This window comes from Anabrus simplex, chromosome 2 (assembly GCF_040414725.1).
Source record: "Anabrus simplex isolate iqAnaSimp1 chromosome 2, ASM4041472v1, whole genome shotgun sequence".
Classification (NCBI taxonomy): Eukaryota; Metazoa; Arthropoda; class Insecta; order Orthoptera; family Tettigoniidae; genus Anabrus; species Anabrus simplex.
Genome location: NC_090266.1, coordinates 553,920,725 through 553,947,861, shown reverse-complemented (window position 1 = coordinate 553,947,861; position 27,137 = coordinate 553,920,725). Strand labels below are relative to the sequence as shown.

The 27,137-nt window shown below is 37.3% G+C and overlaps 1 protein-coding gene across 6 annotated transcripts in view; it reads left to right on the top strand.

Moving 5' to 3' along the window:
• LOC136862924 (UPF0669 protein C6orf120 homolog) overlaps positions 1–27,137 on the top strand; it is a 271,519-nt gene that overhangs the window by 117,286 nt on the left and 127,096 nt on the right. The window contains exon 2 of one of the 6 annotated variants that reach the window (XM_067139209.2): positions 10,534–10,819. The exons of the other annotated variants lie outside the window; for them this stretch is intronic. Coding sequence (XP_066995310.2) covers positions 10,783–10,819 — 37 coding nt within the window. The 5' untranslated portion in view covers positions 10,534–10,782. The remainder of the gene's footprint in view (positions 1–10,533; positions 10,820–27,137) is intronic. 6 annotated transcript variants of the gene reach the window in all.

Sequence of the window (27,137 nt, the reverse complement as noted above, 5' to 3'; positions counted from 1 at the left end):
GCCCACCATATATCAGTGGGATCCGAACCTACAACCTTCTGATGTCACATCGGATCTTCTTTCCGGTTGAGCTGTGGTGGCGCAGGTCATATTTGTTGTGGGCCAATTTAATGCCAATGCTTCAAAAATTCATCTTCTGTTTGAAAATGGTGAGAATAGAGTGTTACCACTTATGAATGCTCAGCACATGTTGCTAGCAAGTGACAGTTTTTCCAAATGTGTGAGAACATTTGATAAATATATCAAAGAAGTTCAGAAACAAATACAATTCAAAGAATCAAAATCCTCAACAACAATAGAAACTGCTTATGTAATTTCCAATAAAGCATTCGATAAATTTATTAAAATATTTATCCAATAATATTGTTATTCTCTTGTATAATATATAAAATAGAAAACCAAATTAAAGACCAAAATTTAAAAGAGAATACTGCTATTATGCTGTATCGATGCCCAGCAACCTGTAACAGAAACTCTGATTACCCAAAACTCTTTCTTCTGGGTGAAGTGTACTGGAATACCATGGTAGATTGCCTGGAGATATATCTTAAAAACTAGCCAACATAGTTACAGATGGTTGAAGAAAATTATGAAACTATCGATAAAGAAGTGCAAGCACAAGATCCAAGTTTTGTATTTAAAATGTAATGTAGAGGATATGCTTAATCGTTTCAAGCCTATTGCCATTGATGCTGTTCAGGAAAATAAATGTACTATTTCCAGTTACTACATATACGGAAGAACCGGGCTGAGTGGCTCAGTCAGTTGAGGCGCTGGCCTTCTGACCCCAGCTTGGCAGGTTCGATCCTGGCTCAGTCCGGTGGTATTTGAAGGTGCTCAAATACGTCAGCCTCATGTTGGTAGATTTACTGGCACGTAAAAGAACTCCTGTGGGACAAAATTCCGGCACCTCGGCGTCTCTGAAAACCATAAAAGAGTAGTTAGTGGGACGTAAAGCAAATAGCATTATTACATATACGGAAGCATCCTCAAATGGAATTTGAAACTATAAAATCAATCAATCAATCAGTCACTACTGATCTGCATTTAGGGCAGTTGCCCAAGTAGCAGATTCCCTATCTGTTGTTTTCCTAGACTTTTCTTAAACAATTGCAAAGAAATTGAAAATTTATCGAACATCTCCCTTGGTAAGTTATTCCGATCCCTTACTCCTCTTCTTATAAACGAATATTTGCCCCAATTTGTCCTCTTGAGTTCCAACTTTATCTTCATATTGTGATCTTTCCCAATTTTAAAGACACCGCTCAAACTTATTCGTCTACTAATGTCATTCCACGCCATCTCTCCATTGGCAGCCTGGAACATACCACTTACATGTGACAATATTACATGTGATAAATATAATTTTTGATCCGTATTGATGATATTTGATTGAAATAATAACAATAAGTTAATTTATTGATTTGACCACCTAATCAATACAATAAGTCTTGTCTTTGTTGATTTACATTGACATGTTAGTTAAAATGGTGTATGTTTTGCCTTGCATATAGGCATCATCAGCCATTGCTTTAACCTTGAAATAAAATCAGGCACTTGATTTACATATAAATAAATTAAAACTAATTTATAAAGAGACTTGAACAAAAATTAACATAAGGTAAAAGACTAGTACAATAATGGTTTTAAAGATATTGCAATGAGTGAGGAGTTTACAATTGGTGAAAGTATTTGCAATATTGTCATTGGAAGGCTACTATTGTAAGTAAAATGAATAAAGCAACAGTTTGTTATAAACAAGTAGTAAAGTTGCTATAAAATGATGTTGATCGACTAGCGGTTACAATTTGATGATAATGAGAATGACGATCAAAATTGTATTTATTAAAAAAAACATAATGTTGAATAAAATAATGTCTAAAGATGGTCAAGTGACCTGTAATTATTTGTTTGCATAAGATAAAAGTCAAAAGTCAATAGCATATGGTGAAGTTGTGGTTCACTTTGATGAAAAAATATGAAGTTGTAGTCGAAGGTTGATATACGATGTTTCCACAAGATCCAAGTTTTGTATTTAAAATGTAATGTAGAAGATATGCTTAATCATTTCAAGCCTATTGCCATTGATGCTGTTCAGGAAAATAAATGTACTATTTCCAGTTAGTACATATACGGAAGCATCCTCAAATGGAATTTGAAACTATAAAGTCAATCAGCTACAGCTATAACACATGTAATAAGAACTCAACAGTCATCAGTAATGTCCGACTCGTTGCCTGAACGGTCAGCGTACTGGCCTTCGGTTCAGGGGGTCCTGGGTTCGATTCCCGGCCGGGTCGGGGATTTTAACCTTAATTGGTTAATTCCAATGGCACGGGGGCTGGCTGTATGTGTTGTCTTCATCATCATTTCATCCTCATCACGACACGCAGGTCGCCTACGGGTGTCAAATAGAAAGACCTGCACCTGGCGAGCCGAAGCCGTCCTGGGATACCCCGGCACTAAAAGCCATACGACATTTCATTTCATCAGTAATTTTTAGCTCATAACGTAACAAGTTACCCTCACCATCTTCAAATAATTCAACTGTCACATTGCCTTTTCGACCAGCATGTCAATAAACCCATATTCTTAACAACATTTTAGCATCGAATCAAATTGAGATGGTCCATAGAGGTCCAATTTAAACATCGTATACCAACCTTCAACTACAACTTCGTATTTTTTCATCAAAGTGAACCACATCACCACCATATGCTATTGACTTTCGACTTTTATCTTATGTAAACAAATAATTACAGGTCACTTGACCATCTTTCGACATTATTTTATTCAACATTGTTTTTTTAAATAAATACGATTTTGATCATCATTCTCATCATTATCTAATTGTAAACGCTAGTCGGTCAACATCATTTTATAGCAATTGTACCACTTGTTTATAACAAACTGTTGCTTTATTCACTCTACTTACAATAGTAGCCTTCCAGTGATAATATTGCAAATACTTTCACCAATTGTAAACTCCTCACTCATTGCAATATCTTTAAAACCATCATTGTACTCGTCTTTTACTAGTTCAAGAAGTCTCTTCAAGGCTTTTTATAAATTAGTTTTATTTTATTTATATGTAAATTAGGTGCCTGATTTTATTTCAAGGTTAAAGCAATGGCTGATGATGCCTATATGCAAGGCAAAACATATACCATTTTAACTAACATGTCAATGTAAATCAACAAAGACAAGACTTATTGTATTGATTAGGTGGTCAAATCAATAAATTAACTTATTGTTATTATTTCAATCACATACCACTTAGTCAAACAGCTTGTCTCCTTTCTCCCAAGTCTTCCCAGCCCATTTTTATAATGCTACTCTTTAGTCGGAAATCACCCAGAACAAAGCGAGCTGCTTTTGTTTGGACTTTTTCTGGTTCTTGAATCAAGTAATCCTGGTGAGAGTCCCATACACTGGAACCATACTCTAGTTGGGGTCTTACCGGAGACTTACATGCCCTCTCCTTTACATTCTTACTATAACCCCTAAATACCCTCATAACTGTGTGCAGAGATCTGTACCCTTTATTTACAACCCCCATTGATTACCGCAATGAAGATCTTTCCTACCTAGGTACTTACAATGGTCCCTAAAAGGAACATGCACCCCATCAATGCAGTAATTAAAACTGAGAGGACTTTACCTATTAGTGAAACTCACAACCTGACTTTTAACCCCGTTTATCACCATACCATTGCCTACTGTCCTTCTCACAACATTATCGAGGTCATTTTGCAGTTTTCTACAATCTTGTAGCATTTATTACTCTATACAGAATAAAATCATCTACAAAAAGCCTTATCTCTGATCCCATTTCTTTACTCATATTATATATATATGTATATATAAAAGAAAACATAAAGGTCCAATAATACTTCCTTGAGGAATTCCTCTCTTAATTTTTACAGGGACAGATAAAGCTTCACCTACTCTAATTCTCTGAGTTCTATTTTCTAGAAACAGAGCCAACCATTCAGTCAATCTTTTGTCAAGTCCAATTGTACTCACTTTTGCCAGTACTTTCCCATGATCTACCCTATCAAATGCCTTAGATAAGTCAATCGCAATACAGACCAACTGACCTCCTGAATCCAGGATATCTGCTATATCTTGCTGGAATCCTACAAGTTGGGCTTCAGTGAAATAACCTTTCCTAAACCCAAACTGCCTTCTGTCAAACCAATTATTAATTTTGCAAACATGTCTTATGTAGTGAGAAAGAATGCTTTCCCAAAGCTTACATACAATGCATGTCAAACTGACTGGCCTGTAATTTTCAGCTTTATGTCTATCACCCATTATTATGGTACTGCCTAATATTCCTACTTTTAAGACCTTCCTTTCTATCACATTTATTTTTAACTACGAAAACAGCTCGTGATCACTAATACCATTTATTACTTTAGTTTCTATATAGGGCACATCTGGTTTTACCAGCACCATTGTCCAGAATATTCTTCCTTCTAGTTGGTTCCATCACTTTCTGAATCAGCTGTCCTTCCCATATTTGCCATTTGTTGGTCAGACTTCTTGTCGTTCACATGACCTTTCCAATTGACATTTGGTAAATTGAGATCACTTACTACAATCACATTCCTTTCCATATCGTTTCCCACATAGCTGATTATCTTATCAAATAATTCCAAATCGGCATCAGTGCTACCCTTCCCCGGTCTGTACAATCCAAAAACATCAAATTGCCTATTATTTTTAGAGATGAGCCTTACACTTAGAATTTCATGTTTGTCATCTTTAACTTTTTCATAGTTTACAAATTCTTCTTTCACCAGAATGAATACTCCCCCTCCTACCATTCCCATCCTATCTCTACAGTACACACTCCAGTTCCATGAGAAAATTTTTGCATCCATTATATCATTTCTCAGCCATGCTTCAACACCTCTTACAATCTCTGGTAAGTATATATCTAGTAAAATAATTAATTCTATTCCTTCCTTTACAATACTTCTATAGTTCAACACTAACATTTTTATGTCATCCCTGCTTGACTTCCAGATCCCTGTACCCTTATCACCGCTCCCTAGATCACCCCTGAGATGTATCGATTATTTGTAAAGGAATTTGCGGGGAGAGGCGTAAAATCCTGCATCACAGTTCGTATGTACTAAAGTACTTAATACAGAATTCAGTATTTCATATAAATTACCTGTTTCTGATACATGCAAGCATGCGATGCATGGATTGCTTCAGAGAACAAAGTAATACCCCTGGCTACAGTGGCGGCCAGTGAACCCTTAGATCGTGGGGGCGGCTACAGAATATTTTTGCACACCCCTTTTTTGACAACGTTGACAGAAGAGGGAAGAGGAAATTGAGTTTCTTATATATTAAATGAGAAGGATCTCAGTAATAATGTTTTTTGACACCAGAAAGGCTGCACTTAATACCTTTCTTTTGCCATTTGGATATGCAATGATGATTACATTTAGAGGATACCATCAATGAGGATCTCTTGTGAAAATTACGTATATATGGAATTAGTCAAGCTTTATTTGCAAAACTAGATAAACTGGATGTTAATAAGTCCCCTGAAAAGGTAATGGCTCAGAGCTATGATGGTTCCAATGTGATAAGACAAACATGTCACACAATAATTAAAAGAAACAGATGTAATATAGCTCTAACCTCAGCTCATTTCTTAGCTTGCATGCTGGATATAAAAGAAAAAAAATTGGTGCTGGATTTAACTGAAGAAGAAAGGAAAGCAGCATTTGGATTTGCAAAGTTAATGTATTTTTCAAGTTCATTTCTTCCATTAATTCTCAAGTTTCAGTCAGAAACCTTGCCTTTTCAAGAGTTACATTTTGTAAAAGAAGTTTTATCATAGGCTACAACGTACGAGTGGTGGAAAAGTCAAAAGAATTTACAATGATGAAGTTAATAATGAAGTATTTCCCATTATTGAACTGTTATATACAGTGCAGGCTTGTTCAGCAAATGTTAAAATTCTTCATCTTTTGGTTTAAATGCATTCTTAAGTACATAATTTATTAGGCACAGAGAGTCTCCAAGCTTGTGTTTAACACATCCGCTGCCACCATTTTTTAAAAGACTTTTCTCAGGAGCCATTTTGGCTGTATGAACCAGTCCTAATAAATGGGGAAATTTAAAAAAAACAAAAACCTGTTCATGGAATTTAAAAAAAAGTACACATTTAGAGCAATATTTATTTTTCGGCACTTCAAAGCATCTGTGGCACCATTTCGGATGCGAGTGCCATCCGACACTTTAAAGCAGCCCGCAGTGCTTTTCTTTTATACTATGTATTCAAAGTGTAGCTTCCACTGAAGTCCCAGTCTCATCCATGGCTGTGACAATATGGAAGCTGCTGGGGTATGGGTGATGCTGATTGATGACATTCAGAGTACAACCAGTGTGTCTGAGTGTCCTGAAAGGTGTTGCTCATAGGGTTAGTTGTGCTACAATAGCACTGTCTGGCCCAGTGAGGAAAGCAATGGCAAACTATCTTACTCTTCATCTTGCCTAGTACGCCTCATTTGGGCTCTGCCATTAGTTTTTGTGGTTTCCCTATAACTGCATAGCCTTTGGCGATGCTATTTGAGGATACAACCAGCCTCTGGGCTGATGATCTGACAGACAGATTTGTATAACAGTGCACATCGTGATGAATCAGATAGCATATTTTTGAAAATAAACATCTGTTTGCTGCGAGTTGTGAAGAAATTCAATTTTATTGTGAAACAAATTATAGAAACTCAAACAGACAAATTATGACCACATAATGTTTAGGAATGACACAAATGCTCAGAGCTTTGACTTTTCTTTTTTTTTTTGCTAGGGGCTTTACGTCGCACCGACACAGATAGGTCTTATGGCGACGATGGGATAGGAAAGGCCTAGGAGTTGGAAGGAAGCGGCCGTGGCCTTAATTAAGGTACAGCCCCAGCATTTGCCTGGTGTGAAAATGGGAAACCACGGAAAACCATTTTCAGGGCTGGCAATAGTGGGATTCGAACCTACTATCTCCTGGATGCAAGCTCACAGCCGCGTGCCTCTACGCGCACGGCCAACTCGCCCGGTAGCTTTGACTTTACATGTGTTTAATGACAGATGACACTGCACCACGATTTCTCTGTAGTTTGCATACCCAGAAATATCTGTGTGGCATTCTAATTAGTTTCGTCAACAACTTGCAACTTTTTGGAGAAATAAATTTTCCAGTAGACGAAAATAATCAATACGCTGGTTGCTATTCAGCACATGAAAAGGCTCTCCTTCTTAGTGAATGGGAAACAAGTCATTCCTGTTGGATCACTGATCTAATTCATTTTCTCTTCATTTGCATATATTGCTTGGCAGTTTTCATGAGCACCATCTTCTCCATTCAGTGCACTGTTTTCACCTTGACTTTCACGCTCAGAATCCTCCAGTCATCATTCTCACTGTCTGACAATATATCACATTTGCTACCAGAATCCTCTTACCATTTTAATTATATCGTCGCCAGTATCCAGTATTCGGGAGATAGTAGGTTCGAACCCCACTGTCGGCAGCCCTGAAAATGGTTTTCCGTGGTTTCCCATTTTCACACCAGGCAAATGCTGGGGCTGTACCTTAATTAAGGCCACGGCCGCTTCCTTCCCACTCCTAGCCCTTCCCTGTCCCATCGTCGCCATAAGACCTATCTGTGTCGGTGCGACGTAAAGCAACTAGCAAAAAAAAAAATTATATCGTCATCAGCATAAAATTGTTTCTCATAGGTACCTCTTCTTCTTATGATGAGATGAGCCAGGCACTTACCTAATCTTCTCCATTTCGAAGCACTACTGATTGTCTGTCACTTAGTTGCTGAGCAATGGAACCATGCCCAGCAAATTGTTCTAATGGTAACCTTCCTGGAGTGCCGACATATCCACAAGCATCAATTGCCAAGCCAGCATGTTTTTATGTAGCTTTAGGAACATGGGATTTAGAACACTTTAAAGCGACAGTGGCATTGCTGGATATAGCAGCTTAACGCTTCAAAGCGTCAGTGGCAGTGAACATGTTAAAGTATTTATTAGTGACGTGGAAGTGTAAATAATAAACAGAAAATAAAAGTAAAATGGTGTGTGTGTGTGTGTGTATGTATGTATGTATGTATGTATGTATGTATGTATGTATATATATATAGTGCTTTTTGAACTCTACTACGTGCCGGTTCAATCATCTGCTGGTAAAGTAGATGGCAGCTATGCTGGAGTTAAACTACCCAGGGTTGTAAATCACCTGGTACTTTGGCTTGCGTGCTACCGTCTCTGCATAAGCACTAGGTAGCTACCCAGAGCTAGACTATTTTCCAGCATTTTCTTGCCTTCAGCTGAGGTGCTGTCTTCAGATGTATGAACCTCATTTCTATCGTCTTATTTTCCAGTATCTTAGGAAAGGTCTGTAGTATTACGGAAAATATTTCATGTCAAGCTTTCATGAGGTTAATCTATGTGGGTTCAAAATCAATACCTATTTGGGCTTAAAATCTTAAGATTTTAATGTTTAAATTTTCACACACCAGTTATAAGCCGTCGTGAAAGCCAACATTTCAGAAGGCGTTCATGTAGGTAGAGTGGTCAAATTACTTGCTCTTAAATAGAAGGTACGCAGGCACGAGTCTCAATTAGGCTTTGTCTTTTTTTAAAAATTTACTGAGCAGGTTGCCTCTGCAGTTAAGGGCGCACAGCTGTGAGCTTGCATTCAGGAGATAAGGAGTTTGAACGCCAATGTTGGTAACCTGGAAGATGGTTTTCCATGGTTTCTCCATTTTCACACCATGTAAATGCTGGGGCTGTACGTTAATTAAGGTCACGGCTGCTTTCTTCCCATTCCTAGCACCTTCCTATCCACCATCACTGCCCTAAGACCTATCTGTGTCGGTGTGACGTAAAGCCAATTGTACAAATAAAAAAATTTATTTAATTTCTATTCAAACTTATTTTGGTATCCTGCTGTTGTTTTCAACTCTCTCTTTAACATGCTTCCATCACGTGCTACGTATCACTGTTACAGTGTCATGTTTATTATGACATACTGAGCAAATTTGAATTGTATGTCACCGAAAATACAGCTAATACTATTCAGCTCTCGGGACTTGCACTGCAGGTAGTCTTATCTCTATTTGCAACTAGCTCTGTGGCCTTGTTTAGTTCTACAGGCTTCCTTTTATTGATAATAATTTGTTTGTCTAGTGTTTAATCATAACATCATTTTCTATAAGTAGCACATATATAAAGTATTTTCCTAATAGATGTAATATTGTGATTAAACATTTGAATATCGAGCTCAGTAGCTGCAGACACTTAAGTGCGGCCAGTATCAAGCATTCGGGAGATAGTGGGTTCGAACCTCACTGTTAGCAGCCATGGAGATGGTTTTCTGTGGTTTCCCATTTTCACACCAGGCAAATGCTACCACCATTATGCTGTGATGAGGCTTCTGTGAGGGTTGGCGTATATAACAAGTTATGACTGGTGGTTAAAAATTGAAAAACTAAAATTCAAAAATCAAAGCCCATTTGAAATGCAGTTTTGTGTGTCCCCAGCACTGTAGATGCAAGAGAGTCTTGTGACTTTCTACTCATGTGAAACATATATGATTAAAAACCTGCAATACAATACTGATCATTGTTATGATATCAGGCTTGTATCAACGTACTGAGCTAATGTAAGTTTTACGTCACCAAAAATACAGTTAATGATATTCAGCTCTCAAGACTTGCCCAGCAGGTAAAGTTTTGTCGGACGCTCGAGGTGGCTGATAATTTACTGATTTGACTGATAGCGCTACCCTGGAGTGGTTGAACGGAAATATCCTTTCACGTGAGGGCAAGTTACACGTTGCTTTACCTGTAGGTGGTAGAACCAGCCCATAAATGTTTAGTTTTTATATTCTGTATTGATCGCAAATTATTTTATGCAGAGTTTGTAATAATGAAGCAGCATTTCTGTATGAAATCAGTACACTTGTTACTGGATTTCTCAAGATATAGTACCATAATTTGTCATTCAGCATTTAATTTACCTATAAAACTTAATTTTGAGCAAGATTATTAATTTTTATTTACTTCTCCTTAAGTTGAAAAATAGTTTATTTATAAATAAAAAATAAGTCTGTCTTTTTTGTTTTTGCAACAATTTCAGTTTTTTTCCATTTTACACCTTTTGAAATTGAATGGTGGGAAAAGTTGTGTCAGTGTGTGTTTTCCAACATCACACAAGAACCACTGATAATATTTTGTTGAAATTTGGTATTTAGATTGAAGTTGACCACTATTATAGTTTGAGGTACCTTTTGTTTCAAAATTCAAATCTGACTGAACACTACCTCGTAAGGAAGATTATAAATCTTACAATACAAACCTTGAAATATCTCCCTTAATATTGAATTTAGGAATATATGTGGAATGAAAAAAACCACTTTAGAAATTAATTTGCTGTGACTTGTTAAATTAAAAGTTTTGATAGGACAAAATTGTTTGAAATAACCTCTCTCCCCTTCCAGACTGTCCACCAGTGATAACAGCCCAGATGCATTCTCTTGCCAGCGACCAACCATGCGATCATTCCTTATCGCAATATCTCAACTAAACACATTTAAATTATGGTTTATGAAGCTGCTGCTGATTCTTTAAATTTAATTAATTTATTTATTCAGAACGTAAATTGTGTTGAAATAATGTGTAAGAGATCAAACTTTATTGTTTATTCCAAAAATAGCCAAAGACATATGATACTGTAGTGCAGAGAATGAATGTTCAACAGATCCCACCAGTTTGTCACTTTCCTAGGTAAGTAAAATAGAGGAGAATATAATAAAATCCTGTGGCCAACAGGGCCTTGCTCAGGCCCAAGAAAGGTATGAAGTATGGTTAGGGTAATTTATATCCCAATGTTAAAGAATCCTTATTATAATCTGAGTTGTTGTTGATTATTTCAATGTAACACTTAATTTCCTATGCTTTTATAATTAAATTATTTCAATATAACAGTCAGAATCCTGTTGGCATAAACAAACCCTCGGTTATGTGAACATATGATTCTGATTGCCAGGAATGATCTAGACAAGGCTATTATCATTACTATTCTCACCAGGTTTACTGTGCATCAAGTCGTGTACACTTTTGTGGACACTTCAATAGATCAGCAAAGAGCAGTGCACTATCCTGTGGAGTTCCTTAACTCGGTAACCGCTCCTGGACTTCTCCAAATAAGTGCTGCCTGAAAGTGGGAGCTCAGATTGTGCTACTTTAGAATCTGAATGCCCCCAAACTTTGTAATGATACTTACCTTAAAATTAAAGCCCTGTACAAGTTTCTTCAAGGCTATGATACTGGCAGGTTGTGGTAAGGATGAGCCTGTTTTATCCACCAAATTTTCTTAATAACTACTGACTACCCTTTTCAGTTTAAACGCTTGCATTTTCCAGTAAGCATCTGCTTCCTGATGACCATCAAGACATCTCAAGTGGTTTCTTCAGGTTCCAGGCGTTGATGTGCGCTCGACGTGCTTCTCTCTTGGGCAGCTCTATGTTGCCTGCTCCTGGGTCAGCAGCAGATCTGTAGTTTTTATTTGCACACCACCGGGTATTGAATGTTTTATACCAGGAAGCGTTGGGGTCATTTAGTGACTGGTCTTTGTGGAAGGTAGTTAATAGGGAGCCACTAATGGTTTAAAATAATTTAAACTAAATATTTGAAATTTAACCTGGTTTAAGCCAAACATGGAAGAATAAAAATAAGAATGTTTGAACATAAAAACCCTGGAATTTTGTGGGGGTTTTAAAAACTGTTTTTTTATTTTCCTTACCTTGCACAGTACTCTACATGAACTTAATGTTTAAATATCATACATAAAAATTCTTTGTTCTGATCTCAACCTTTCTGTACACAGGAGTATAATGTACTTCATGAACACATTGTAATTAGTAACACAGGCACATTTATAGATGGTCTTGTTATTCTTGTCTATGGTTGTATGTGTCACTGCTGTCTTAATTTGAGTTGTTCATGGGCCATGTCGAGGTATAGGTTTAAGTTTTTGGTGCTCTTATGTAGTGTATTGGCCTGTCCGTGCTTACGTTGTGCCTAAGTATCTTCCCACCAACTTCCAGGATGTAGCCCATCTTTACATTAGTATTGGCTGCTGCTCACCACATATGTCCAAATTATGGTAGTCTGCTTTCATGCACTGTCTTCAGCAACTGTGCAACACCAATTTGCTTTGTTATGTGTACGTTAGAAACACAATCCAACCTAGTGGCGCTGACGATCAGTACGTCTTTATCTTCATGATGCTTACAAGAGAAGGTTGTGTACTGGGGAATCACAGATCTTACGTAAATTTTGCTCACACATTCAATGAGCCAAGAATAACACAGTTTTCTTTTGGAAATTAACTCATTTGACCTACAGAAAGTGCTAAAGTTTTCATGTTTGAATTAGTGTGCTTGCCTACGCAACATTGTGGCACGTGCTGGGTTCACTAACCTAGGAATTGTGTTACTTACTTTCTCTTTTATTCCATTAATAATTGTGTAGCACATCTCAAAAATGATGTAGTGGAATTATGGAACTAATTCAATTCCTGTATTTATTGTGGGTCAATAAAGGCAACAGAATAAGGTTGTTATGGTGGAAATAAAGGTTCATTGGTATAACAAGGGATGGTACACATGAAAGGAAGCTGCTCCTAGTTTCTGCAACAGTGATGCACATGGTAGAAATGTTGAAAGCACAAAGCGGTTCTTCACCAACCACACGTATAGAAGCAAGGATAAAGGCAAGTGGAACGTTTTAAGTCACCACTGTCAAAAAAAAAATGATGATGATGATGATGATGATGCTTGTTGTTTTAAGGGGCCTAACATCGAAGGTCATCGGCCCGTCAAAAAAATATTGCACAGGATGCTCAGAGGCTTCTAGGTTTCTGGACAACTATTGGCTTTGGTACCATGTGTATTGCCACACGAGATGAAAATGAGGAGACAACAGTTGATGGTATATCAGAGATTGAATTTTCAAGATGGTTTTTATCTGCACCAAAATGACATCCAAATTCAATAATCAAACAGATATACAAAACCTTTCTATTCTCTAAACGCATATAGCCTACTACTAGTGGTTGACTACTGTGGCACCAGGAGGGATCATCATCAGCTCTATGTTATCTTCATTTTGAATAGATTTATGTACGAAAAAGAAATCCAGAAGGAGCACAACATTACCAGACAGTGTATAATGTTTGAGTTTGCCATTAAACCATTCTTTCCATTGTATAGATCTCTCATTTTTCCAGATTTCGTGCAACTAACATGTATATTTTCATGCGAAAGCATGTTCTTTTTCAGTCTTACGAAACACACCTTCAGAGTATCTTGACGTGATGCATAAAAGCCCCACAATTTTGTAACTTGTAGTAATTGTTGGCATTAATGTGCAACTGCGTGTGGTGGAAACCATAGACTTGCAGTGCAGCTGCAACTGTATTTCCCCTTGTAATGTCCTTCACGTATACATCTCCAGGCTGAACCCAGTCTGATCACTGTTGTATGCGTTTTCAGGCCGTAGGATTTAACTACTTCTACGAATATATATGCTGCTGCCATGGTTTGTATTTTTTTGTTGATATTTTTTGTCGTTACAGATGTTCTTTTCTGTGACACAGTACCATTCCACTTCTTAAAGTCACCTACCCATGTGTGGCATGCTTTAAACCCCATGCTTGCTTTTTTCTTTGAGCAACATGCACAGCCCACTGCTGGATGGTTATGTTGTGAATTATTTCATTACTTTAATGGGAATCAATTTCTTTCTATGTGCTATTGCCCTCAATTCGCCATGGCTCGTCCCATTGCTTTTGTTTTGTTATGATGGAACTTTTGTTTCACTGATGAAAACAAAAGAAATACGTTTCGTTTACAAGAAAACAATCATTCTTGAATACCCCCCCCCCCCCACACACACACACAGAGCAGTTTTCCATTCCATACACAGTCTTCAGCCCAGCTACTCACTGGACACTCCAACACAACAGCTGCCGGGCTGAATGGCTCAGACAGTTGAGGCGCTGGCCTTCTGACTCCAACTTGGTAATTTCGATCCTGGCTGAGTCCGAAGGGGTAATTTCGATCCTGGCTGAGTCCGAAGGTATTTGAAGGTGCTCAAATACGTCAACCTCATGTTGGTAGATTTATTGGCACTTAAAAGAACTCCTGTAGGACAAAATTCTGGCACTTTGGCTTCTCCAAAAACCATCAAAAGTAGTTAGTGGGATGTAAAAACATTATTATTATTATTATTATTATTATTATTATTATTATTATTATTATTATTATTATTATTATTACGGTATTATATCAGCCCTTGGTGGGACTCTAGCGACAGACAGCACCTCATGTGTATAAGCAATAAAATTCTTCTTTTTGGTATTGAAACACCTCTTTAATTACGTGGCCGGCTTCCATATGTTTCAATATCAAGAAACGAAAATAAAGATAGCCAAGATTGGAAAAGAGAGAGCATTTCTCAAAAAATGTCTTACAAACAATTTGACCTCAAAATTTATAAAAAGTCATAACAAATGACAAACCCCCCATGCATACTTTTTAAATTCATCTTAAGACCAGTATGATATGGTTAAAAGATAAAATAAATTTTCTTTACAAGAAAAAGTCATTTTTGAACTCTAAATTACAGGAGCCTCACTTACAAGCTTCTCATCACATCTGGAAGTGCCAGTGGAACAAATTTCTGCAGTTAACTGTAAACATCATGGTATACTCAAGAATAAACAGAGCACCCTATATAAGAAATACAACAATCTCCAAAAATCTCAACATAATAGTATTTATCTTTATCCTTCAACCTTACGACTTGATCTCACTAGTTTTTACCCTCTGGTCAAGAATTTACCTGATACTAGCTTTAATGAAACAGAACTCAATGTATTAGGTAGGGGACCTAAACATAATTGGGCCGATACTTCACTTTTCAGTAACCCCATGACAACAGTAACAACTATTTTAAAAAAACCCAAAGAAGAAGAAGAATGGTTTGAAATAAAAAAGAAAATCACAATTTTTATCCACAATCTTACGACACAAAACAACAACATTGCCGAGCGAAAACAACTCTGCGATCTAAATACAAAAATTGGAACTAATAACACCTAATCGTAACTAAAGCTGATAAGGGTAACACTAACCTGATCCTTAACAAATCAGTCTAAATTACAAAAACGGAATAATTTTTTCAGATAAATAATTTTTAAATCAAAAAGGACCCTACTATTAAGCTTCAGAGAGATCTTAAACAAGTTCTTAAAACATAGTACAGTAGAAATCCGTTATAGCGATGGCGAAAATTTTACTCGCTATAACGGATTGTCGTATTATCAGATTTTTTGTAAAAGTCGGGAAAACCCCCATACACATTAAAATCAATATGAAATAGCAATCAGTTTGTTCAAAACTTGCGGTTTCGCGGATAATATCCACACTACGGCTTACTTGTTTGTGTTTTTCGAAATCCGGTACTGTGTGTTTAATTTCATTCTGAAAAAATATATATTACCGCATTTCTCCAAATCCAAGACGACCCCCATTTTCCATCAAAAAATTATAATCAGGCTTAAAAAGTACTTTGTAAAATCATATAAATGTCTTTCTAATACAGTACGCATTTTGACTATTTGTAGACGCCGAGCATTGGCTTTAGTTATGCCGTATATATATATATATATTTTTTTTTTTTGGCCATACAATTATGAATTATGCTTTATTTCACCGGGTTTAATAATCATTAACTTAAAATTGGCATCATAATATCAAAGGGAACTCGTAGAAAGTTTGCCGGTAATACACATTCCACGCGTCTCTACAACACGACGATCCATCAGGAAAATATTCTTGCTTACTATAAAACTGTTATTTTCACTCAGGCGCTACACGCACGTCTTGCTTGCCGGATTCGGCCAACTTCAGGGGCTAGCGATGTACAAATAGGTCTTAATTGCGGACTTTGAAAGTCAACGAACGAGTTTATTGCGCCGCGGTATGGCAATTCTGCCCTCGCATTTTTGTGCACATACCTCACAATTTCATCTTCGACTTCTTTAAAGCGTCCTTGTTGCAGGCCACTGAATGCATTTTTTGTGCAGTACCGGTACGCATTTTAAGCTATCTTTGTCTTCACGGCAACGCCGAATATTGGCTTTAGTTAGGCCTGTGCCGTATTTTCTTGCGGCTGCACAATTATTATTCATTTCCGAGTGTTTAATAGCCATTAACTTAAATCTGGCATCATAACATCGACGAGAACCCGTTGAAAATTTGCCGGCAATTGTTCCACGTTTCTTAACAATACGACGTTTCATCACGAAAATATTTCTGCTGTCTATAAAACTTAATTTCACTAAGCGTCAGGTACAAACTTTTATTTTATTTTATTTTTTTATAGAGAATAATAGACTGCCATTCTCTCTTCACTATTTCGTTACACAAAGGCACTGTACAACCGGTCGCCGCGGCTAGCGATGTACGATAAAGAGGCGGTCGTTTATTGTCAACGAGTTTTTTGTGTGCGCGGGGGGGGGGGGGGTGAAAAACAGCGTGGTTACTGCGGCACCGTAGTTGCCAGTGGTGTTCATTACTATCAGGCCACGAATGCAAAGCATTTTTCACATGAGATTCTGAGAAAAAAAATTCGTCTTGGATTCCGAGAAATACGGTATCACTCCAGAGGCTTCTGTGGCAAACATTTCAGTTTACTTCTTCAAACGGCATCACCTAACCTAACCGTATATGTATCATGAAAGCCTATTAGAAACGCATGTAAGAGAAATGATAACCTCCTTGCTAAAATTGACATGGGAATAGCTTTCCGAAATTCAACTAGACGCGAAGAAATATTAACTACAGTATCCTCAGAAATCACTTGCTAAAAATTGACATGGAAATAGTTTTCCGAAATTTAACTAGACGCGAAGAAATATAAACTGCCGTATCCTATGAAATCACTGATGTACCCTACTATGTCTTGAGGTGTATCACATTCTTAATTTCAGTATACGGTATACCATTAAAATTAAGAGATCCTCTACTTCAGCCTTTATTTTTAACGAGTTAACAACTGCTACCGGCCATGTTATTCCCATTTATTACGAAACCGTGTTATTATTTTTCATTTCGAATTTTCTTTAGAGAACCAAGACCAACTACAATATTGTAGGTGGTCTTGAGAGAACAGCAGTCGACGGGTGTTACTAATCGACTCCAATATCGCCTTTGAATGTTGACGAGAAAGCTCGCAAATGCACATAGAGCGAAAATTATACCGTACCGAAGATGGGTCTTATTTTGTGGCAAACATTTCAGTTTTGTTATTCAAATAGCGTCACCTATCCTAACTTATCTGTACTGTATGTATGATGAAAACTTACTTCAAGCGCCAGTAGAGAAACTATAACCTTCTCGCTATAAATTGACATGATAATAGCCTTTCCGTAATTTAACGGACGCGAGAAAATATAAACTAACCTCGTAATCAACGACGCACTCTGCCATATCTTGAGGTGTAGGCCTAACCCATTCTTACGTAATTGCGGTATTTAGCATTAAAATTAAGTGATCGTTCATTCAGCGTTTATCTTTAACGAGTTAACAACGGTTATCCGACACGTTATTTAGGCATTTATTACGAAAACATGTTCTCTTCTTTCATTTTCCTTGCGGAAGAGCAGTCGACGGGTATTACTAATAGACTCCGACATTGCCTTCGAATGTCGACGAAGGAGCTCGCTGGTGGGCATAGCAAGAAAACGATACGGTACCGGTACCGAAGATGATCGATCGCATGCAGTATAATGACTGCGTGCATAAATATCGGCAACGGAAAAATCAAGCGCGCAAAATCGCTCGTATGCGTCAGTGATTGGGCTTTCGCTGCAACCGAAGGATAATACACAGTTTAATATAAGAATTTTGAAGGGACGGACAAGAGGTGCCGTTATAACGGAGTTCTCGTTACATGCAGTACTCGCTATAGCGGACTTCTACTGTACCTTCCTTTTTACAGATTCTGAAACACAGAAATTAATTCTCATGAATCCAAAATTTTCAAAAGCTAGAGCTCTTCCCAAGATCCATAAGGCTGACATTCCCACTTAACCTATAATCGATTGTAGACCCAGCCCAATTTACAAACCTAAATTTGTTCAAAATTTTTTAACCACTATAAATTTCTCGATAATAATAAGACAATCAAGAGTTCTATTCAGCTCTTTAAGATCATAAAAACCCTCAAAATTGCTTCACATCACACTTCAGCTTCCTTTGATATAACTAACATGTAACATATAATTAATCTCATATTAAACCGTATTGAAGAAGATATATTAAAAAATTAAAAAATTCTTTTATTTATAACCACCTATTCAATATATTGCAATACACTCATTGAATTATAATATAATCATGAAGTGTCTAATATTTAATTAATAAGTAACATGTATCCGAGTATTCCTATTAAAAAGACACTAGCTGTTATCAGTAACAATCTAAGACAGTATAGTAATTTAGACATTCTTGTAATTGAAGAGTTCATGAATATTTTAGAGTTTGTTCTGAGCAACAATTATTTCACTTTCAACATCATCATTTACACACAATGTGGTCTTCCCATGGGTTCTCTAGTCTCAAGAATCTGGCCGAGATTTATATTGATCGTCTGAGTGTTGGATGAGGTATGCTGATGATGTCCTTGTGGTGCTGAATGAACGCTCAACTAACAGTGAAATGATATTACAATCACTCAATAATATGGACCCCTACATCAAGTTTACATTAGTGAAAGAAACTAATAATTCCATCCATTTCCTGGACCCTATGATATCTAGAAAAGAGGACCATCTCATTTTCACGATATTTAGAAAACCCACGCAGACTTCCATCGCCATTGTGGCAGACCCTACACACCTCAGCTGCTATAAGATGGCATCATATCATAGCATGTTCAATGGAGCCTATATCATTTCCATGTCTCAATCTGATCTTAATAGAGAATGAAATATAATCCGTCAGATAGCATTAAGCAATGGTTGTAGTCTCCACTGTATAAATAACCATATTAATAAAATCAGATATAAATCTAAATCCAGTCTCATTAGAGAATCCAAACCACAAAGAGTATGCCACTTCTATTTATGATAACAACAGCCAGAGTCCTGCAGAGAGGTCCTGCTTCGGCAGTAGGCTGCAATGGGCTTTGAAAGGCTTGAACATAAGAAGCCCGTGACATCATCGCACGGGCCGGTCTGGGCAGCGCTCTGTCATTCATACGCGGTGAGCCAAGGACAGCGGTATGGTAGTTCTATGGGCTGACTGCTTCAATGTGTACATTGTACTGCGTGTCAGTGGAGTGTGTTGCATTACGGTCGAGTGGAGCTGATCAGATTTGCTGTGGTTTTCGGTTTGACTCTCCGTCTATCCTGTTATAGGAAACGAATGCGGACTGTAGTTCCAAAAGAAAGGAAACCGTGGCAAAAATACATGAAGTCAAAAAAAAAAAAAAAAGGAACAAACGAACTAAAAACCGCACAACACAAGACTTCTAAACCGGATCCTAAACTTAAAAGTCATATTTGATTGGTATTCAAGCCTGCGATTGACGGTGATGGGAAAGACGTTAATTTTGTGTGCTGTACGATCTGCAGTGAACTTTATGTACACACTAGCAGTTACCCGTGGCTTCTCGTGTTTATTTCGTAATTTGATAAAAGTAATCGTTCCTCAGTACTGTACTAAGACATTATCTGAAAATCCCTGAAGTATAGAACCTCACTGAAAAATTGAGTTTCATTTACCCCAGAAACTCTTTGTAAACCAAGTGTGTGGTATTACCTTTTGGGGGCTGAGATGACCATGCGACATAGAACTGTACATGTGAGAACGTCTGCTCTCAAGTAAAAAAAAAAAGGTTTCTTTATTTTTAAAGGAGATTACAAATACATATTTCCACATCTGTAACGTCTTCAGGTTTTGAGATATAAGTATCCACCTAAAAAGAATTCAACCCCTTTATCAGCCCTTCCTCCACCCCCACCTACATGGATTTTCCGAAAACAAAAAAGAGTGACGTTTATTTATTTTTAAAGGGGATTCCAAGTACCAAGTTCCATGTCTGTAATATGTAAATACACTGTAGGTATACCGGTACTAATTTAAAAAATTCAGCTGCTTTTTCAATTCTTTTCAGTCACTTAAGTGTTTTTCCCGAAAACAAAAAAAAAAGTGTTTATTGATAAATGAGCTGCCAAATACCAATTATCACGAATGTAACATCTTCAGTTCTTGACATATTTGCATCCTCATGAAAAGAATTCAACACCTATTTCAACGCTCCTCCAAAGTTAATTTTACCCCCGTTTTTTTTATTTTTAAAACTGATTTCAAATAGCCATTTTCACGTCTGCAACATCTTTAGGTTTTTTTAGATATAAGTATCCTCATAAAATAATTTAACTAATATTTCAGTCCTTTCATCCCCCTTAAGTGAAATTTCCAAAACCAAAAGAATAAGTATTTCTTCTTAAAGGAGACTCTAAATACCAATTTTTACGTCTGTAACAACTTAGTTTTTGAGATATCAGTACCCTAATAAAATTAATTCAACCCCCTTTTTAGTCCCTTTTACACACACACACACACACACACACACACACACACACACACACACACACACACCCTCTGCAACGTTAAGTGGTTTTTTAAGAAATACCTATTTTTTTATTTTTGAAGTATTAAAAAATTAAATTTTCACATCTGTAACATGTTAAGTGTTTGAGATATACTGTAGATGTGCTCATCTTAAGAATTCACGCCAGCCCACATTTCAGTCTTTCCCCCCCTCCCCCTTAAGTGTCTTTTCCGAAAACAAAATAATACATGTCTCTTTATTTTTAAAAGAGATTATAAATACCACTTCACATCTGTAACATGTTAAGTTTTCGAGATATATTGTAGATGTGCTCAGGGATTATGTGTACAAATTTTGGTTGACAGCTATGCCCAAATGTACATGCATAATCTCGCTGCTGTAGAATCCTGGAGCTGGCGTTGCCATGGTTACGGCTGTTCATTTCCTTATCGATTCCGAGAGCAGGGGTAGTGTAGTGCCAATATCTTCATAACAGTCTGTTTTAGGGCCTTAAAACATGGTTTTTGGGCCCATAAGGCTTACCGAGATTTGTTCTTTGGGTCAAGGGGCTTAAAATGAGCTTAGTCTCGTCCTTGCACGACAAATTCGATATTTCGCCTATATTAGCCTACTATTTTTATATCTCCCCCGTCGCCTCCCCACCTCAAATTGTTTTGAAAATAAAATGCAGCCCATGTCTCTCAGGGATAATGTATATTTACATTAGTAAAAGGATTTTTAGAATCGGTCCAGTAGTTTCTGAGATTACCCTCCAACTAACACAATTCGCGCTCTCTCTTTATAATATCAGTATAGATTAAAGGAGTTGGACTGTTTTTGTCTTTTTATGATTAGATAAAATACTTACGATGAACAAGGTGTGCTTGAATGACGAGCATTCTAATGTTTCTGTGTCATCAGACTCCACGACTATGCCACAACCTGCCAAAGTAATGAAGTTTTCTTTGTGAACTGACATTCATGATGCTCGTATTCCAACAGATGAGCTGGAAAGATATTTAAAGCAAAATTGTGGAATGGAAGAAGATGGATATAACGTCCTATTGGAGAACAAATGGACAAAACTATTCAAAATTTCACCAGATCGCTAAGAAAGTAATATGTATTTAAGCATCAAGTTCAGCTTCAGAGAGAAATTTCAGTTCAGCGGGCTTCATTCTCTTCTACAACCAGACAATTGCTGATGCTCTTCTTTTCATTCACAGTAATTCCATTCCACCATCATTAACAATGACAAACTATGCACACTAAGTAAAAGCTGTATTCAGGTTTGTTTTTGTTGTTGGCATATTGCATGTCATTTCAGTTTGTATTTTATTTTGAGGTAAACGTGAATGAAGTCCTATGAATATGCTTCGTGTTATTTACATTCATTTTCAGGTAACTTGGTGTCAATTGCAAACGAGTATTAGTTTATAATAAAGTTTCTGTTTGTTTTCAATTGTTGTTATTCTTACAGTGCAGGAGAAATCTCTAACGTTTAATTTCCAAATGCAATTAGCCTACTTTAAAATATGTTATTAGTGTACAGGAATTCGTAGTGAGTGATCCGAATAGTAGTGTGATGTGAACATTTCGTTGTGCACGGCGCACTTGTTATTGTGGAGAAGTACTCAAGGTTATTCTACTGAGCCCGCCCAGTGCTGGGTTGCTGGAGCCCATGGGTTTGAAGTGCTGCGCAGTGGGTCTGGCTGCAGGACTCTGACAACAGCATTCATCATATTACTATTCCTTTAAAGAAATATAACATTCATGTAACATTTAGACCTACGAACAACAATTCTCATCTGCTCCATAATCCTAAGTCCATAAACACATCCAATAAATTTGGATGTTCGGATTTATACAGATTAAAATGCCATGACTGTAAAACCACCTATGTAGGTCAAACTGGGAGGAACTTCAGTGTACGCTGTCTCGAACATATCAATGCCATTAGACATAATAAGTTTTCTGCTATGGTTCAGCATAATTTAACAAATAGACAGAAACTTTTGTTGCACCTTATTGATACAATATGTTGTGTGCCTTCAGCAAGTACACAAATTAGTAGTAGTACATGTTTCATTTTATTATAAACATCATCAGCTACAGATATCTTTGTTTAGGTAAAAACATTAAATGTGCGAGGACATAATCTTCTGATCTTAAAAACATACTTGACTACTTAAAAATATTGGAGAAAAGTACTGATTGGCTAAGTGGGAGGAGGTGAAAGAGGTGGCTTAAAACGGTTACTAACTACAAACTTAAAAAAAACTTATGTAAACTGTAACAGTTTGTCATAATGTGTTCATCTAAAAAGTCTCTATACACTGTGATCAGTATAAAACTAGGGTAAAATGTGTCTTCTTATTGCATTATGTTCTTGAAAAAGCTCATTAGCTGATCGCAGAATTGATTAAATTCATCCATTCTCATGGTTACAGGTCACAATTGCAAAATATCAACTTCATAATGAACATTCAATAGCTATCATGAGCCTTTGTTTTTCTATGAATAAATGCTACAAGTCTCATCAATTTTGAGATCTGCTAATGAGTTTTTCAAAAAAACAGTGCAATAAGAAGGCACATTTTACCCTTGTTTCTTATTGATTATGGTGTATAAGTGTATACAAACACTTTTTAGGTGAACATTATGGTAAACTGTCACAGTTTACATAAGTTTTTTAAGTTTCTAGTTAGTAGTTGATTTTTAACCCCCCCCTTTCACCTCCTCCCACTTAGCCAATCATTACCTTTTTCCAATATATTTTTTTAGTAGTCAAGTACATTTTTAGGACCATCTTGAGAAAACTATGTCTTTGCACATTTAATGTTTTTACCTAAACAACGTTGTTGATGATGATGATGACGACAATGATGTTTATAATAAACCGAAACATGTACTACTACTACTACTACTACTACTACTACTACTACTACTATGAGGGGCACTGAGCAAGTGGCCGTGCGGTTAGGGTCGCGCAGCTGTGAGCTTGCATTCGGGAGATAGTGGGTTTGAACCCCACTGTTGGCAGCCCTGAAGATGGTTTTCTGTGGTTTCCCATTTTCACACCAGGCAAATGCTGGGGCTGTACCTTAATGAAGGCCACGGCATCTACCTTCCCAATCTCCCACACTTCCATCGCCGAAAACCTTCGATGTGTTAGTGCGACGTTAAACAAATAGCAAAAAAAGGAAAAAAAAACTATGAGGGGCATACTATATTGTTTTACACTTTATTTTTTCATACGCCCGGGTACGGTTCACATTTCACTTTTGAAGGTGGTGACGTGTAACTAGTGTCTTGTTCCACCGTTTGGTAGCAGAACATGCACAGGGACCATCGAATGCACTCGTCATAGCTATTTCATAACAACACTGTCAGTGTAGGAGCAGACAACATGGAAAGCAACCGTCAGGGACATCGCTATACGAGTTGGTTCCTATGGAAAGAAGGCATGACCACTGCAGAAATTCATTGGTGCTTGGTGGCAGTCTGTGGAGAACATGCGCCGTCATGGAAAACATCAGCCAACATTGCCCAGATCGAACAGGCCATCCAAGGAAACAAATTCATCCCATTTACGGAAATGGAGGCAGCCAAGGGAATTAGTCGAAACACCCTGCAGCGGATCGTGCACGGCCACTTAGTTGGGGAAAGTGTCATTCAGGTGAGTGCCTAGACTCTTGTCTGCAGACGAAAAGCAGAGGTGTGTGGACGTGTGCAGAGAACTTTCGCAACGCCATGATCAAGAGCCAGCTGACATCATGGCTAGGCTTGTGACTGGTGATGAGACATGGCTCTATTACCATAAGCCACAAACGAAACAACATTTGATGCAATGGAAGCATAGGGGCAGCCCACTGCCAAAGAAATGTCGAACAAGTGATTATCACCTGTTCAGGAACATGAAAATACCTCTGCGTGGTTGCCGTTTTGCGGATTTTGCAGAACTGGACACAGCTGTCAAGGCATGGGTACGCAGCACTCTGAAAGGATGGTTTCAGGAAGGTCTGGAGAGACTGACACATCGATGGCAAAAGTGCATACAGTTACAAGGAGATTATGTTGAGAAGGTGGACGTAACAACTGATGTGTAATGTACTTCATTTGGGTAGAAAAAATAAAGTGTCAAACATTGTAGTACGCCCTTCGTAATTTGTGAACTTGCTTAAGGCACACAACATATTGTATCAATAAGGTGGAACAATAATTACTATCTATTTGTTAAATTACGCTACACATCGATATGGATCATGAAGTTAATTATTTGCAATGGGTCAGCATGTCAGAGATATCAATCATCACTTCACTAATATCCAACAGGATTTGAACATAATTAGTTTCAATCAGAAAGGCCCCCTTCTTAATATTATAGAAGAGTACTTTGTATTTATTGACCAGTTTATCAGTGCTAATTTTAATAATAATGACATTTCCGAAAATACTACTGTTCCTTTGGATAATCCCCATAATCGCAAAATATTATGATAAGAAATTAAATGAATACCACACAAGTAATTATTCACACAGATTCCCTCACTCCTCTTCATCCTCACTTCCCCTTCCTTTTCCTCCTACCACTCCCTCCCGTTGCCTTGAGCCCAAACATCAACCAAGCCCTCACAACACTAACAGCTGCTGACAGTAGTGCTCCTGCTGGAGTGCCGAGGGGTAAGCTTCTTACTTTTCCTCTTACTCTTCTGTTTTTTTTTACTATTTACACTTTTGACTTTTCTAAGACACGGTCTCTTTTTGCTTTCTTTTAGATATCCTTAGATGCATTGTCCAACACTCCCAATTGATATTACTTTATACTAATTATATTCAATACCCTTAGATTAATGCAGCAGTATTGTACTTTCAAGAAGACTGCAACCTTGCACATGCACAAATTTCATGTGCCTTTGCATATTTTGTCCAGTGATCAGTTGAGTGATAGTGTTGTTATTTTTATTATCAATTTTCATCAAGATCAAGACTGTACATAGGTTTTTTTGACTCATTATGATCAATGTTTGAAAGATTTCATGATCCTATTTCACTTCCTTTAAGTGGACATGTTATGTTGTGTTGTAATTGCTATGTCTCTTTCTTATATTTCATCTTGTAAAAACTGTTGAAGATGATTGTATAACAATCCAAACTAGTCTAAAAACCTTTTCGTGAATGAATTTATGATAATTGCATCATATCAATTCCTTTTCTTAATAAAAAATGAATTCAACACCTCTTTTGCCCTCTGCCCAGTTACCAAACACCACCATACTGATTGAGCTCCACCACGGAGTCGAACAATGACCAACTGTTTGTGGCTAGCCTCGCTTTTTATAGCTTGAGTGATTTGTACCAGAATATTTGCGATGTGGCTAGATACAGAACATTCTCGTTGCATCTCCCAGAACCTTGCAGGTAAACCAGCAGACGAGAAAAATACATGGAAAGGCTGGCCCTAACCCAACGACCGGCTGGGAAATCCCCTGTCATCTGACTCACTAGCCACTTCCTGTAAGTCCTGATACGGGCTACCGTGGGGCTGGCACGTAGCAATATTTTTATTCCAATGTAAAAGTAACTTTTCCTGTGTTGATTGCCATTATAGAAACAACCGCTTGTCCTATATAACGACTAAAAGTGCATGTCAGTGTGGTCTCAACATTAACTGTTGGATGGTGTGAATTGCGGGTAGGGTGTGGAGAAGCAGCCTCTCGACAAGTGAACCCAGTATTAAATAACACTAGTATATTTTTATTGTTTACCCACCTATTCATTACAATACAATCTTAAAAATTAAGACTTTGTCCTTATCAAATTTTTTTTTTTGCTACTTGCTTTACGTCGCACCGACACAGATATGTCTTATGGTGACGATGGGATAGGAAAGGCCTAGGAAGTGGAAAGAAGTGGCCGTGGCCTTAATTAAGGTACAGCCCCAGCATTTGCCTGGTGTGAAAATGGGAAACCACGGAAAACCATCTTCAGGGCTGCCGACAGTGGGGCTCGAACCCACGATCCTTATCAAAATTAACATAACATTAATACATTGGATAGTACATGTTTTAGGCATCATCAGCCATATTTTACCTTAGGAATAGATCAGGTACCTGATTGGAAATGACTTATTATGAATACTGTTAAAAAGTAACTATGTCTTGTAAAATTGATTAGAGTTCATTAAACAACTATTACTATATAAAATGTGGTATACTATTACTTAATAATATGTGTGTTGATATTTGAGTCTAAAAACATGACAATTATTTGAGAATTATGACATAGGTGGTTGATTCTTGATAGTAAAAGATATCATAATAAAGTTAAAAATTGGAAAGCACATTCCATTTAATTGTCAAATGGCGTGTTGTTAAAGACTTAAGGAAAGTTGAGCATTGGTAATAGTCCTTGG